Raw genomic sequence first — 16,375 nt, forward strand, 5'->3', positions numbered from 1 at the left:
TTTGCCTTATTGCGTTTCAGTAATGTTCTCTATGCTGGAAAAAGCATAACAGAAATGTGATCCGAGGGGCTGCTTTGTAGACCTGTTTGATGTTTGTATACACCATATTAAATGTGTTATTGCGCCTGGTTGGAAAGTGGACACGCTATTGGAATTTGGATAGAACAACTTAAGTTTATGTATATGAAATTTCCAGCAAACACCATGAAACTGTCTGAATGAACAGTCTCTAGCTCACTGATGGCACTGTACAGCTGCCAGAGGATGTCCTGGGTGGTGACAGTGAATTACTATAGCTGGTAGAAGGGTTGGCATTTCACTATCATATCTTTCAAAAGAAAATGAGTTGTGACTATTCCACTGTTGCTGCACCACATATAATGTAATGTATACACACAGTCCTCCACCTCAGGTCTTACTGGTGCTTAAGGAGGCTGTTAGTCTGTCCAGCAGGAATGCGACATTAGAAATGTTGCTACGGAGTCAGGTTTTGGTCAAAACAAAAACAATACAGTGTCTCGCTCCCTGCTGTGTGTGTACTTGCAGCCACAGATAATCCATCTTATTCTCTAAGGAATGAACATAGGCGAGTAAGAGTGATGGGACTGATGGTCTGTTTGGGTTAGCTCGGACGCTTTCTTCATTCACTTGTGTGTCTGTGCACACTGCTTCATGTACTTCATACCCCACACAGCTCTGTCAGACCAGCTCGGTGATCTCATCTTCTTCAAACACAAAGTCTCCCACAGACTTCTCAAGGTTACACCTCATTTTCAGCAGCATCTCTCGGTCGTTCCTTAATATGCGACACTCATGATGCTCAAGACAAACACAACAAATATGATGCCGTGTATTTTCCTCTTAAGTGAACAGTAATTCCACTGTACTTGTTATTCTCAAACTAATGTGTCATTATAAGCTAAGAAAAACAGACTAGTGGACATATACAGCAGCTGTACTGGGAGGCTAATTGTCAGTTAGTGTCAGTTGATGTGTCTCAAAATTTTTGGCGGGTAATGGCAGAAACCCATATTCTTCATATTTACATTACACTAAAATTCCAAACTTTTTTTCCTGTAATGAATACACGGGCGATCGTGGCTTAAGAGTTGGGAGTTCGCCTTGTAATCGGAAGGTTGCCGGTTCGAGCCCCGGCTTGGACTCGGTCTCAGTCTCGGTCGTTGTGTCCTTGGGCAAGACACATCACCTGTTGTCTACTGGTGGTGGTCAGAGGGCCCGGTGGCGCCAGTGTCCGGCAGCCTCTGTCAGTGCGCCCCAGGGTGGCTGTGGCAACAATGTAACTTGCCATCACCAGTGCATGAATGTGTGTGTGAATGGGTGGATGACTGGACTTTGGGGTCCTTAGGGACTAGTAATGCACTATACAAACATTTGCCATTTTACCATATAACACAAAACCCTCAGCATCCAAGGTACCAGGTACAAATACATTTTGATCATTAATTCTTCAAAGAGAGCTGGTGATCATATGCCATTATTGGCACTTTATTCATAATTGCCACTTCAAGTAGCAATCTTTGTCTTAAATTATTAACTAGAAGTGTCTGCAATTTTAACTTATTTAATTAGCTTTATATTCTTCAACTGTTTTAGCACCATTACTAAATGGAAAATACTTCCATTAGTTCCCCTGTTATCTCATTATCCCTGTCGCTCTGTCTTTCACACGCCACCCCCAACTCTTTTCTTTTCTCTGTCTTTATGGTCTGTGCCAGTAATTGAGATTCACCGTCGAGAAAGAACTCACGGCTGGTATCAAAGGGTGAGGCGTCAGACAGAATGGCCTTGATCATATTTTTCACGGGGGAACAGTTATCCATGCTGTTGCCTTCCATTATTGTGCACTTCATTGTGGGTCTACATCAACCCGTTGGTCATTTGTTCCCCTCAGTTGGGTTGCTGCATGGAGCTTATAGCTCACTTGCACAAACAGCCATGCAAATGTCTGCCAAGAGCACTTTCATCAAACTCCACAAGCAAGGGGCACAATTTAGAACTGTGGTGCCCTGCGTGTTCATGTAGCAACGGAGTCAAGTCTAGGGCAACCAAAAGGCAGCTTGCTATTTTTCTTTTTAATTACTGCAGTATACAAAAGCCACCTGTTAATAACAAAGCATTCACCAGGAATAAATTCCTAGCAGACTTCTTTGTTAGCGCAGCTGTAGCACGCAAAACAGATTAAATTAAATTAGCTGAGAATATCACCTGCCTCTTCAGTCTATGCAGATGCTTTCACTGTTCCTACACCTTAGAACCACTGTTAACACCACACTGTCTGCCCATAGCCTTTAAACTGCAGGGAAAATATAGCTGGTTCACTTCTGCCTCACTATAAAAATTGATAACAATGGTCATCTAACATTTATGTTTTTCCCCTTTAACGGTGCAGTGTTTCCTGTAATAAGTCCAACATTTTGTTGACCTATCAGTCCACATTGACCTTCACCATATAAGGATTCTGTGGCTTAAAATTACAGCTCACCCCACTTCCTGTTTTGACCTGGCGAAAGCTCGATGGGTTACAATAAGCTGTGTCTGTAAACAACCATGTGTATTTTTTATACTAACAGTCACTTCAGATATGACGGCAGTCTCTAAAAATACAATTTTTATCTCAGTGGACTTTCAATGTTCGCTTTTTAGCTAACTTGAATTTACAATAAAGTGATTAGCGCGCACACATAAACACACACAGTTGCACCAAAGCTAATTTAATGAACTCTATTACCAGCATACAATAAGTCACATGTGAGATGAGGATGACCTGGCAGTATCCTCGTTAGCTACACTCCTCCTGTGTGAGCGTATCTGTAAGTGAACCTGACAGAGGTTGAATGTTGCAGGGTAAGATGCTGCTTCTTGTCAAAGCTACTGTCTGCACAATTTATCATTCGGACTTCTTCCCCTGTTGCCCTTCTCTGTGCTACTTTGAAGCTAATTCAATTAATACCACTGAATATGCTTTTAAGTCAGGACAGCTATACAGAAATATTACTAAAGCATTTAAATATGCGTTGAATTCAGCATTGTACATAATTAGATTCAAAAATGCATACTTTTAAACTTTTGATAATGTATATTTGGATGAAAACAGACCTAAAATATGAGGATAGTATACGCTGTGGAATATGTATTTTTGTTGCGTAACATTTTATACCTCCAACTTCAGCTGTCCTACTCTTTAAATTATTTTTCATCTCCGGTTCTCATAATTAAAATCTCTAATTTGTATTCACCCTCTTCTCTGTCTGATTCTATTTTTTTCCTCTCCTTCCTGATTTGGCTTTGTTTCAAGGGGGCTTCAGTAAACTGTGAAAGTGAAAAAACAAAGAACACATTACTAATTCAGGTAGCAATACTGACAATATGACGCAGCTCTCGAGTTAATTGTGCTCTGTGGCATATTCAGTGGGAACAAATGAGCCCATGAGGTACAGTTAGTACAGGTTAGTGCTCTCTGTCCCGCTAGCAAGAAGTCACAATTTGTACTTTTGAAAATGTAGAAAGATTATACTGTCAACTTTGCCTGCTAGGAAACAGAATTATTATTATTATTTCACTTTATTGTTTTTTCCTACCTTCCACAATGGACTGCAAATACCAATGCCAGACTTGCCAGTTACAAGTTCGTATTTTATGCGATCTTTTGCAGATGTGTCTCTAATTTTTTTTTTTCTTTAGAAAGAAAACCTTTTAATTCTAAAAATCTAAGCTCTAAGCTGTTTTCACACATACATTGTGCCCGTTTTCAAGACGTTATACAGTGTCCAACTTACCCAGATTGGACATCAAACTAATCTTTACTTTACAAGCTCCTAATAGCAAGTTCCTTAATCCCTGATTGATACCATTTGAGTGTGAGTAGTAGAACTTCCTGCATGGTTTACTTAAGCCTCACATGCTTATCCAGGTGTGAATGTGCAGCTAGGGCAGCTACATAGAAAATCTGATCTTTCTGATACTGTTCGGAGTTCATGTGTGAAATTATCAAAAGAAGGCCACAAAAGAGCAGCTGAGAGGCATACACTTCACCAACCCCAATGTACTTTTATTGTTATATCAGATAACAATGATTTGGGGCTCCATATAGTACGGCACACCATAACAATTAGATTAGACTGAGTGATTACAGCATGACCATATTTGATATTCAACTATCCAACAAGAGTTGTTGTTGGATAGTTAAGAAGCTTATTGTAGAGATCAAGTAAAGAAGCAGGGTCTGAACTTGTTTATTTATTATGGCTAGCATATAAAGCTTTTCTATCAGCATAAAATTGATCCAGGTAAATCATCAGTCCAAATTTTAGGCAAAAATATGTGGTCCAACACCATATACAGATGCTAGCTTCAAATGTACACCCTGGCAAGGAACATTCAGTTTCTGAACTTAAATGGGGCTAAATTTCACTCAGTCTACGTGTGTTTCTTTCTGAATCTTCTCCACGGTATTGTCTTTAGTTTAGGAATTGTGTCTGCCTCTTTGTCTGGGTGAAACATCTGTCAATACGTGTCTGACAGGAGGTAGCATGTGTTCGGTGTGCATGTGGGATTTCACACCTTGTCATGTTTGATGGAGCCCCTACTTTAACAGAAGTGATAGCAAGTGACTTGGAGTGTAAGGAGAGAGTAGAAAGATTGAGTAAGGGGCAAAGATGAAGGAAAGAAAGAACAATCAGAAAGAAGAGAGGATTTCTGTCATGTTTAATTGATTAAAGATTCACTGGGGAAGGTAGAAGAAAAAGAGGAAAGGCAAGAAGAGAAAAACAAAGAGCAGGAGCAGAGGGGAGAAGCTTCAGTGCTTTGGGAAGGAGACAGGAAGGAGACAATAGAAGACAGGGCCGCTGACAAGATTAAACAGTACAGCAGGGGACAAGACGGAGGAAGAAGCAGTTGTTATACTGTCACAATTCTGAAGAGTGTGGCACAAAAGCAGATGGACAAGAAGAACTTTTAAAGACTTAACACAGTTTCACCAGGTCCATTACATGAGATTAAGGAAAAGAAAGGGAAAAAAGAAGGAAATGGGTAGAGGGCAGGTAAATGAATGTAGCAAGGGGAAAAAACAGGAAAATGCACATGAAAGTAACAACTGGAGTTTATGCTGTTTTTCTTTTCTTTTCAGAACTTTGTTAGAGTGACAACCCATGTTAGTCACTACAGTTAGGTACTTATTTTTGTTTAGAGTTGAAGGATGTCTGGATAATGTATCTGAGGCAGACTCCTGCAGTGCTGTGTGCTGTCAATAAGGCTGAGCTAGAAGCTGGGTTAAATGCTATCGCTTATTGTCTCCCCAGCAACACTTTCTAGTTCCTCCTGGGGGATCACAATGCATTCCTATGCCAGGTGAGAAGTAATATCTTTCCAGCAGGTTATGGATCTACATCAGGGTCTCCTTCTAGTTCAGGGAAAAATCTCCCAGAGGAGATGCCCAGCGGGGATCCTAACCACCACAACTGACTCCTTTTCACACAGAGAAGCAGTAACTCTTGTCTGAGCTCCCTCCAGATGTCTCCTAACTCTATCTCTAAGGGTTAGCCCAGGCGCTATATGGAGGAAAATCATCCTGGCCACTTTTATTTGCAACTTTACCCAGATCTCGTGACCATAGTTGAGGCCTGAAATATAAGCGGACTGGTAAATAGAAAGCTTCGCCTGTTGGATCAAAGTTAAGCTCAGCTGCAATCCTGACAGATCAGCTGACCTCAGAGCCAGCCCAGGCATACATGGCTCAGCTGTGACCCTTCTACACATCCAATTGGCAAATCACATACAGAGCACTCTCGTTATCCTGCTGCTCTACAGTTTACCTACATCCCAGCAGATAATACACTTTCTGACTTAATCAGTGTCTCTTTAAAGTTACACCCAGCAAGAATATGTGCTTGCTGGGTGTTGTTTTCTGTAGTAATTGTATAAGCTGTACAATACTGATTTCAAAAATTTACAATCACTCTTATATATAATCTTAACTTCTACAGATTTAATTAGAGTAGTAATGAGAAATTGAATGATTTGAGGAGCCTGCAATTTAATTAACCCAACTTACTCTTCCATTTTAAACAATCTAGCACTGAATATGAAATAAAAAAATAGTAATCAGTGTCCTCATTCAATAAAATAAACAAAACAACACAAGCAGTAATGTGAAATGATCATTAATCATTGCATATGTGAAATTTACTTAGAATTGCATATTGCTGTATTGCTTGGTGATTTTGCAGAGTTAATGACTCTGTTTTGTAATCTCTCATTAAATAGATTTCTAATGATGTTTACTGTTCTGCACAACACAGGGTTCAGTGGGTTTGTCCATTATGGATATGTAATGTACATACAGTGTTGGGAAGGTTACTTTTAAAATGTATTCCATTACAGAATACAGAATACATGCCCCAAAATGTATTCTGTAACGTATTCCGTTACGTTACTCAATGAGAGTAACGTATTCTGAATACTTTGGATTACTTAATATATTATCACGCTGTTTACAACTACATGAATGTACTATTGCTGTGATTTATTACTGTTACTGAAGGTCCGCGGCTCCGAACAGTAGTAAAGGGACCTCTGGCTAATATGTCGGGTTCTGTGTCGAAAACTAGCTTTACTTTGTTGTCTGGGTCAACTTTGCTAGCAAGAGACAGAGAGAGGCGTTGAAAGGCTGCTCCATCGGAACTTATTGTTTTTGGAGGAAAACACGAACACGGTGTACAGTCGAGTCTTAATAGCTTACTTACAACTGGGCTCGTCAGGCTCTCTTCTTGGCTGCAGTGGTTATTATTATATTTACATGCTTCCAGCTCCTGTTTTTGCTCGATGACAGCTGGTACTTTTCCTTTTTCTCCCTCCTTCGCTCACAGACACATAACGTTTATGGCAGTCCATTCTCCCTGCAGCACGGACTACACTGCCTATGATGCTATATTCTTTAGAGCTATACCGGTAGCATTCTGCCTATTAGCTTAGCACAACAACAACAAAAAGGCCTCTCTCACCCAGGAAACACGCAGAGAGAGAGAGCGTCACCCTGTAACCATGGCAACCGTAACGCTGCCACCTGGAACAACAGAACGTAGCTGTCAAACAAAACCCAAACAGTCCTGACCCGCCACAATATGAAACAGGGAAGTACCGCCGTGTAATCCATTTATTTCAACAAAGTAACTGTATTCTAAATACCACCTTTTTAAACGGTAACTGTAACGGAATACAGTTACTCATATTTTGTATTTTAAATACGTAACGGCGGTACATGTATTCCGTTACTCCCCAACACTGTGTACATACTAATAAACAAACAGAATATGGAGAGATAGATAAGAAACATGTACATAAACATACTGACTGGCATGATGAAGAGTATCATGTGTCCAATTAGTTGGTGCTGTTTTGACATATGTACCATCTTAATCAATGCTGGAATTAACGATGTGCACTATTGTATAACTAAACACTCAAAAATACTGATGCACACAGACGGGGGCTGAAAAAGGACATAAGGAAAAGGAGTATGAGAGGGGATGACATTGCTGTCAGACAAAATCTGTCACATATATTCATGCACATAATGTATCTCTATGCATGTGTGGGCACACTACAATGCACATATGTTTACCTTTGCATTAGTATAAATTGTATCTGTCTGTGCATGTTTTATACTGTACACATGCTTGCATGTTTTAGGACATGGGGTCATTATTACTTTCTGCAGGGCATGTTTGTTTTCAGCCTTTTTCCTCTCAGCAATATTCCTTCCTCATGCCGCACTTTTTTCCCCAATGTGAAATATTTAGCTTCATGGGTTGTGGTGAACTATCTACTGCTTGAGGTTCCTCGGGACAAAATTTGAATGATGCTGTATCTGAGAGTCATCCAGAAACTTCAAAAAATTCCATGTAAATTCAATTGAGTTTACCCTCAGAAAAAAAAACTATGTGCATAAAACATGTGATCACTCAAAACATCTTCTGTGGGAGTCCAAGATCCATTTATTTTATTTAAAGAGAGAAACCAACACTTCACATCTGCAACAATACTGTCACCCAATTTGACATCTGCCTACACATGCAAACAATAAATATCCAGTTGCACCTGCACAAACAAGCAAGAGCTGAACAAGTACTCATACCTTCTCTCCAAAAGTTGTTGAAAGGGAGATGGAGGAAACTAGTACAAGAAGAGGATAAAATAATTGACAAAAACACATTGAAAGGCATCTTTTGTCAATGTGCTACGGTTCTATTAAGTAAAAGCAGACTCGGGTTGAAAAATAAGTGAAATTTAAGGCAGCTGAATGTTGAAGCAATGACACATTAACTTAAGATGCCTTCAAAATACTGCAGCCAAGCTACAGTTGTGGTAAACGGATGAGGTTTAAGCTGAAATCTGAGGTGGGGTGATACTATTGTTATTGGCTAAACATTGCTCTTTAGGGCATCTGTGCATAATCAGTCATAAAGTATCTGGATATGCACAGACTTAGGCTAACTAAATCTTGTGCGTCACGTTCTCTACCCTGCAGTAAAGAAAATAAAGACCAGGTTCATACAGTGATGTCTCTCTCATTTCATCCTCCTTATCACTACTGAATTGATCACAATAGAAAACTTAACAAACAAACCAGGTATGAGTAAAGACACTGCAGCATTCTGTGCTTCTGCTTACTGTCTTAAAAAAGCCTTGTTATCAATATCTCTACTATTTCCAGTAAAGTCAAGTGACTACAGGAAATTACTGAACTACACGGTTCCCCTCTGTTCTCTTTGCATAATATGTAGCTCCTTATATCAGTGCAACAGATGTCAAATCAGTTGCCTGTTTCGACACTATATGAATTCTGTGAACCTAATTTCCTTTAAGCAAAACACAGGTAAATGAAACAGCCGCATCAAAAGACAAGAATATCAGCCTTTTATCTTTGGGTCAGAATAAAAGAACAAAAGATGAAACGGGATCTTGCTGGAAGAAAAGCTGACTATATTCTCCCAGTCATAAAACCTTGTATGTCAGAGCTGTTTTCTTGGATTCAAATCTGACGGCACAATTCGCAAATTAATCAACACTGGAGAGTGAATGTGCCTCTTTTGGACTGTGCTCAGCAGCTGTCTCAGGGGTAGGACACTTAAAAGCCAATTTAAAATGTGTTGGATTGTGCCAAAACGCTCTGAGAAAACCAATTCTACATTCCACAGTCTCTCTGCAGTACTAATTTACTGAGTTTACAATAATAATAATAGTTTACTGAAATTGAAACCTCAGTAAACACTAATTGGAAATTAAGAATACAAAACAACATAGTCCCATGTTTTCACATATTCAACTGTGTTTGTTATAAAAAGCTGCCAGTGCTACCCCTCAGCCTCCTGAGCACCTATGGTATAAACTTGAAAAAATGTGGTGACTTCCTTCTTGAGTTACCACATTCATCCACAATATTTTCTGAGAAAAGGTCCTCAGACTTCTGAGATTTTGACTTTCCTAATTCAATTCAATTCCATTTTATTTATACAGTGCCAAATAACAACAAAAGTCACCTCAATGTGCTTTATATTTTAAGATAGACCCCAAAATAATACATATAAAGAGAAAAATCCAACAATGATATGACCCCCTATGAGCAAGCACTTTGGTGACAGTGGGAAGGAAAAACTCCCTTTTAACAGGAAGAAACCTCCGGCAGAACCAGACTCAGACTCAGACTTTTAATTTTTAGATTTTTAATTTGAAAATCCTAGTTCATCCTTAGTTATCATGTTCACAAGAGTTTCAGAAAATCAGAATCTGACCTTGGTCAAGGTAACCATTATTCAAGCTTGCCTGAGACTCAACACTCTGTTAAATGGTAAATGGACTGGTTCTTATATAGCACTTTTCTAGTCTATCTGAGCAGTCAATGCACTTTAATTTGCCTTTACTTGCCTCATTCAAAGATATTTGGCATCCAGACTGGAGGGAATTGGACCACCAACCCTCTGAATAGCAGATGCCCAGCTCTACCACCTAAGCTACAGCCCTCAGTCATTCAGGCTGAATAAAAGTCTAAACCCAGACTTTATTTCAGACATTTATTTCTACATCCTGTGCCTAACACATACACTGAATTTGAAACTCGTCCTCTAGCATCCTCATAAAATAAATCGGAGAATTGTGATTAGCTGATGGCAGCTGTGCCAGCCAATTTTCCCTGGTACTGTCCCTGAACCCGCTACTGCATCCCTCTCGTGCAGTTGAGCCACACACCACATCCCACCACCACACTAACATTTTTGGGAGATTTTAGAATTTTGCCTGCCTGCCTGTCCAGTGGAGTCATGCCTTTTATATATGAGGTGTAAAAATCCCAGTAGCTCAGCTATGAAATTACACACCACTTAAAAGGTGGTGACTGCTGAGGTGCATGGAGCATAATAATCATAATAGTCACAAATGCCCTGGCAACTCAATAACCAGCAAAACCAACCTCTGCCATTAACATCAGCGCAAAAAATGTGTGCCGGGAGCTTCGCGGCATGGGTTTCCAGAGCAGAACAACCCTGTAGAGGTAATGCGTAAGTGGTCCTATGTCTTTGAACAGTGCAATGCTGTTTTGACCAAATACAGAACATTTTTAAATGTTCAAAATCTTGAAAGAGTAGTTGTCAAACAGCTAACAGTACAGAAACAGCTTTAGTGAAGGTTACAAATGATCTTCTTATGGCTTCTGACAGTGGACTCATCTCTGTGCTTGTCCTGCTAGACCTCAGTGCAGCGTTCGATACTGTTGGCCATAATGTTCTATTAGAACGATTAGCGCATGCTGCAGGTATTACAGGTACTAGGCTGCAGTGGTTTGTATCATATCTATCTAATCAACTCCAATTTGTTCACATAAATGGAGAGTTAATTATGCAGTTCCACAGGGTTCAGTGCTAGGACCAATTCTATTTACATTATAAATGCTTCCCTTGGGCAGTAACATGTAAGGCATAGCATACATTTTCACTGCTATGCAGATGACACACAACTTTATCTGTCCATTAAGCCAGATAACACACAACAATTAGTTAAACTGCAGGAATGTTTTAAAGACATAAAGACCTGGATGGCATCTAATTTTCTTCTGCTTCTAAATTCAGATAAAACTGAGGTTATTGTACTGGCCAAGAAAATCTTAGAAATATGGTATCTAACCAGATCTAACCTTACTCTGGATAGCATTAGCTTGGCCTCCAGTAACACTGTAAGGAAGCTTGGAGTCATTTTTGACCAGGATATGTCATTTAATGCACATATTAAACAAATATGTAGGACTGCTTTCTTCCATTTGTGCAATATCTCTAAAATTAGAAATATCCAGTCTCAGAGTGATGCTGAAAAACTAGTTCATGCATTTATTACATCTAGGCTGGACTCTTGTAAGTCATGTTTCCATAAAAGAGGGGCCTGAAAACTAAAGGCTCTGATGGACAAAGAATAAACATCAGCATCTGTGTAGAACTGATAAAAGTCAATTATCACTGCTGATGAAAGCTGTGTCTCACCACTCTTCAGCAGAAATGCCTGCAGTTTCCATGCCTGAAGAAATGATTTCAGAAGTGCAAGCATTTGAATGCTTGTTTCTTTTGACATTCACAGGGTTGTGCACCGTGCTCTTAATTTGTCCCTGAGGGTCAGGCTGTCAATCCAAATGTAGCAGAAGGAAGAAGAAGCCTAGAAGTGGAATATAGCTGCAAAAACATAGCGAGTAAATCAGGTCCACTTTTTGTTTTTTCATAGATTTTATGTAACCCTGCAACATAAGAATTCTAATTTTAAAGACGTATTTCTAGAGATATTTTTTTCTGTCTAATCTCATCAAATATTGCTTTTTGAAGACAAAAGATAAAAATATTTAGTATATTTGTTTATTGCTAAACAGCAGTCTAAGCAGAGACACCCAGACCTCCCTCTCCCCAGCCATTGCTTCAAACTCACTTGCTTGAACACAGAGGCATTGCAATTGCAGACCAAGCGAGTCGAGGGATATAACCTGTCTCTTTGAGGTATGCCCTGAGCCTTCCTCCTATTGTGGCATTCTCAAAAAACGTCACTTAAGAGGCTTCTAGGAGTCTGTCAATCTCCCACCACTCACTCATTGTCCAACAAGATCCCAAGATATACTTAAATTCCTCCACTTGGGGTAGCAGCTAGGCCCTGACAAGAAACATAGCTGAGAACTATGGGCTCATACTTGGAGGTGCTAGTTTTTATTCCCACCACTTGACACTTGACTCCAAACCACTTCTCCAGTGCCAGTTGGAGGCAACCACCTGATGAAAAATCAGAACCACATCGTCTACAAAAAGCAGAGACCAGAACAAGTGGAAACCATCTGCCACTTGGCTATTCCTAGAAATTATATCCGTAAAAATTATGACTGACATTGGTGAAAAAGGGTAGCTGTGGCTGAATGGCTCTAACAAGAGGCCAGATAGCTGCGCTCCCAAAGTACCCCCTACTGGATCCCCTGCAGGACACAGTCCAATGCCTTCTCCATAAAACACACAAAACCTTGAAATACCTTCGGGAGGATAGAAAATTGGTCAAATGTTCTATGACCAAGACAAAAACAATAATGTTGCTAATGCAAGCACACAGTGATATGTGTACGTGGCTATATGCATACAGAACATGCACAGATAAACAACAGGATGGACAAAAACATGAAAAAGGGGTTAATGCCATTAAGAGATGTGCAGGGCTCATTTAGTACAGACAACCAGCACATCAGATCATAAAACACACAGACAGTGTGTGTTTACGCGTTCCTGTGTATCCCGGAGGTGTGGTTGATCTTCTGACTGTGATAATGTGATATCCAGCCCTTGTCTTTGATCCCCTCATCACTATAAACACTGCTGATGCCTGGTAAACACATGCTGCCATTAGCACACTGATATGGCTGCTCTGTGTGAGTGTGTAAAACAGAGAGAGAAAGAACTACTTTTAATGAGTGTACCCAAAAGAGCTAAAGTACATTTAAGGTCGTAAAACTCATTCTAGACAACATGTAAACAGAAAACTGAGGATATATCTCAAACTCCTTAACAGTATGTGATTTATCAATCTCTGTAGTGTGTGTCAAAATAACAATATATATAAAATGGAATGTTTCTCACTTAAAAAAACCCCGAAACAACTTTACAATAAATTACTTTGTAATAAAAAACAAGGGGGATGAGCATCTCATATGAGATAATGGATAAACACACTGGAGATAGATTCAGCAAGTGATTAAGGGCAAACACAGAGATGCAGACAAACACTAACATGCACATCTAAAGCCTGACTACATGGTGGAAGCATTGAAACAGAAATACTACTCGATTCAATTATTAAATCAACATCATAGAACAACTTAGAATCAACATTTCAGTGTTATTAACAGGAAATATATATTATTATAGAAAATATATTTGGGAGCTTGTAAAATTTCAATTGACTAATCTACTAGATTACAAAACATTTTGATCACTGGTTTAACTGCACCAGATTGCTTAACAATGATGTGTGAAACATTGAAGCATTCCTCCTCCTGGAAGAGTAAAGGCTTGATATGACTCAAATAGGACTAAATTAAACTTTAGGAAGCAGCTTCTGTCTGTGGAATATTTAATTTTCTAGAATGTAGAAAAGCTACAAAGTTCTTCATAAAAAGTGGCTCTGTGGAATGTCAACATGTCATGAGCAAAAGAAGAACAGCCCTGTGTCACTGTGGGTTTTTCCACCCATTAATATGTTATCAGCACAGTGAATGGCTATTATCAGTCATTATGATTCCCATAGATATGGGCCAATAGTTTTGCTCTTCCATCTACTAGCATGCCCATTATAATCAGAGACGTCCTGCGTCAGTTATGTGTATTTATGTAATTGTTAACCCCACAGTTAACAGTCTGTTAGGTACTGCTTCTATATGTTTTTTTTAACCCGGTGATCCATAATCCAGTTGTACGAGAACATTTTCAAACGCCAACAGAAAACATATCTCAGAAAGCTCTTGGCTAAATGATGGGGGGAACAAAGTAGATAAGAGAAAAAGAAAAGGAGAAGAAAGGAGAGGACAGGTGTGATTCCCGCTCAGTTTGCTCAGGAGCAAAAAGACTAAGAATGAAAAAAATAAAGGAGGAAAAACAGAGAAGTCCAGAAGGGAGCAACACAACTGATCTGTGTGTGCTCAGGCTGAATCCCAAATCAACAGACCTGCTAAATCAAGAGCAAACACAAGGGTGCTGCTCTGTGTCACTTCAGAAATATGCTATAAGTGCAACTGAGGCTTTGATTTTATGTTTTATAGTGTTGCCAGATGTAAAGTGCCGGTTCTTCCTTCTAACTGCAAAGTGCTCTTGTCTCAAATATCTTATCAGGGTTTACATAAAATAAATATGATAAAAAAGACTGAAACAAAGCTGGCTCGCTGACTCTGTAGTCTCTTTTCTTTGCTTCCATGTTTGGAGATTTGTGTAATCAGCTATGCTGGCAATGTGCACAGATGCAAAGGCTCATCCAGTTACAAAGCTGAGGAAAATCATGCTGTATTGCTTACAGTGACAAGAACAACGCTTCTCTCGTGCACTGATAACCTGATGATAAAATCTATATTTTCCCTGGATATTGTTTGAGATTTTGTTTATATGGAAAATATATTATTTTTTAATTAATGTATGTTCTTTATATATGAGATATATTAGACCATGCCCTGCAGTGATTAGTCACCTTAATTATAAGTTATGTCAAAATTTAAACAGCTACTTTAATTATCAAACAACTGTTTCCTGTGGCACAAACGTTTCAGATGCTAAAATTTACCGCTTTTCTTTGTCATATTTAAAAGTAAATTTTAAATATTTAGGCTTTGGGTTGGTGGTTGGAAAAAAGCTAATCAGAAATCCTAAAATAAATAAATAAACATTTCAAGAACACTGCCAAATAAACTGAACAGAGACAGCCAAATGCTCCCTCCAGAAATCATATTTTTTACTTAGTGTTTCTGGAGCTTTTTCACCACCACCCACAACTGCTTTATATTTTTCTAGTTGGAAGTAACTCCATCATTTCCCAATACATAGCACTGTAATAGAACAGCGTAAAAATGAGCTTTAATTTTTGTCAATTATACGTTGTGAACATTTGAAAACTTGCTCAGATTGAGTATATTGCACGGAATTACTATAGTTATTCTTTGCGCAGAGATAACAGTTAACATTAACAGCCCACTCAGCAACTACAGTAACAAAGGAGAACTGCGTTATAAGAATGAATGAGGAACTTATTTCTGGTGATGGTCTGTTGAATCAGGATTCATGAAAGTGCATTCTCAGTGCTCATTAGTCGTCACACCTGTCTGTTCCTTCCTGTTTCGTCTCCACTGGGGGGGTTCAAGCAGAATGTAGAAGGAGGATAGCTTATTGTACTCCTCCCGGTCTAAGATCCTAACGGTTATGGTCTTCCTGTATGGGACAACACACGTACACATACATAGAGGGAGGTGGTAAATGCATGCATGATAAACAAACATCATGGCAAGGTATATACACAAAAGGCACACACAGACATGCACACAGACAAAGGTGTAGTGGATGTGGTTGATGAGATGACGTACAGTCTGCCGCATGTTCGCTGTCATATTTAGGACACAACAGCAGGAGAACAATAAATCCCCTCCTGTGTGCCTCCATGTGTTAAGAACATGCGGCCTCTGCAGTGCGACGGACACTCTGGGGTCAAGGTTTCACTATTCGCAGGATCACGAGGCTCACCCTCTTCCTGACCTTTGGTGTCATTGCTCTCCAGCAGGCGAGGCTCCCCAATCTCTATGTAGAATGTTTTGTTCTTCTCATACTCCTCGTCGTCAATTATTTTCACCTTGATGGTTTTGCTGAAGAGAAGGAGGGGGAGGAGGGAGGGGGAGGGGAAAAAAGGAGGAGAGAAGAAGAGAAGGCAGAAAAGTGAGGAAAGGACAGGCTGGAAACTGGAAAACCAAGAGGAAACAGAAAAGAGCAGTACTCGACTTTCCCACAGATACACGTCCAGTTATCAGGTTACATAATATTTTCACATGGACGGATCTGAAGGTTGTTCTTTTGCTTTTAAAACTATGGAAAGTTTGCATATTTCCTCTGGATGTCAGACTAATCTTTATTATTATGTTATTGGAGCAGCTCACATCCGTCTGGAATGATCAAACTGATATACTCTTTACTCTGCCAGCCTGATCAAAGCTCAGTTAAATCTTTCAATCCACCATGATATCACGCATCTTCAGTATAGAAAAAACAATCTTGAATGTTACCGGCTAAACGAACTGTGGCAGCGGCTGGAGAGTTTATCAACT

The 16,375-nt window shown here is 39.5% G+C and overlaps 1 protein-coding gene across 3 annotated transcripts in view; it reads right to left on the reverse strand.

The window, feature by feature from the left end:
* Positions 1-16,375, reverse strand: part of slc8a1b (solute carrier family 8 member 1b) — a 134,752-nt gene that overhangs the window by 28,244 nt on the left and 90,133 nt on the right. The window contains exon 5 of one of the 3 annotated variants that reach the window (XM_006783563.3): positions 15,382-15,491. In XM_006783563.3, the coding sequence (XP_006783626.1) occupies positions 15,382-15,491 (110 nt within the window). Of the gene's footprint in view, positions 1-15,381; positions 15,492-15,800; positions 15,920-16,375 lie in introns of all 3 variants that reach the window. The other 2 variants (XM_006783564.3, XM_035904725.2) reach the window with 2 other exon arrangements.

Source organism: Neolamprologus brichardi, chromosome 13 (genome assembly GCF_056152115.1).
Source record: "Neolamprologus brichardi isolate AB-2024 chromosome 13, ASM5615211v1, whole genome shotgun sequence".
Lineage (NCBI taxonomy): Eukaryota > Metazoa > Chordata > Actinopteri > Cichliformes > Cichlidae > Neolamprologus > Neolamprologus brichardi.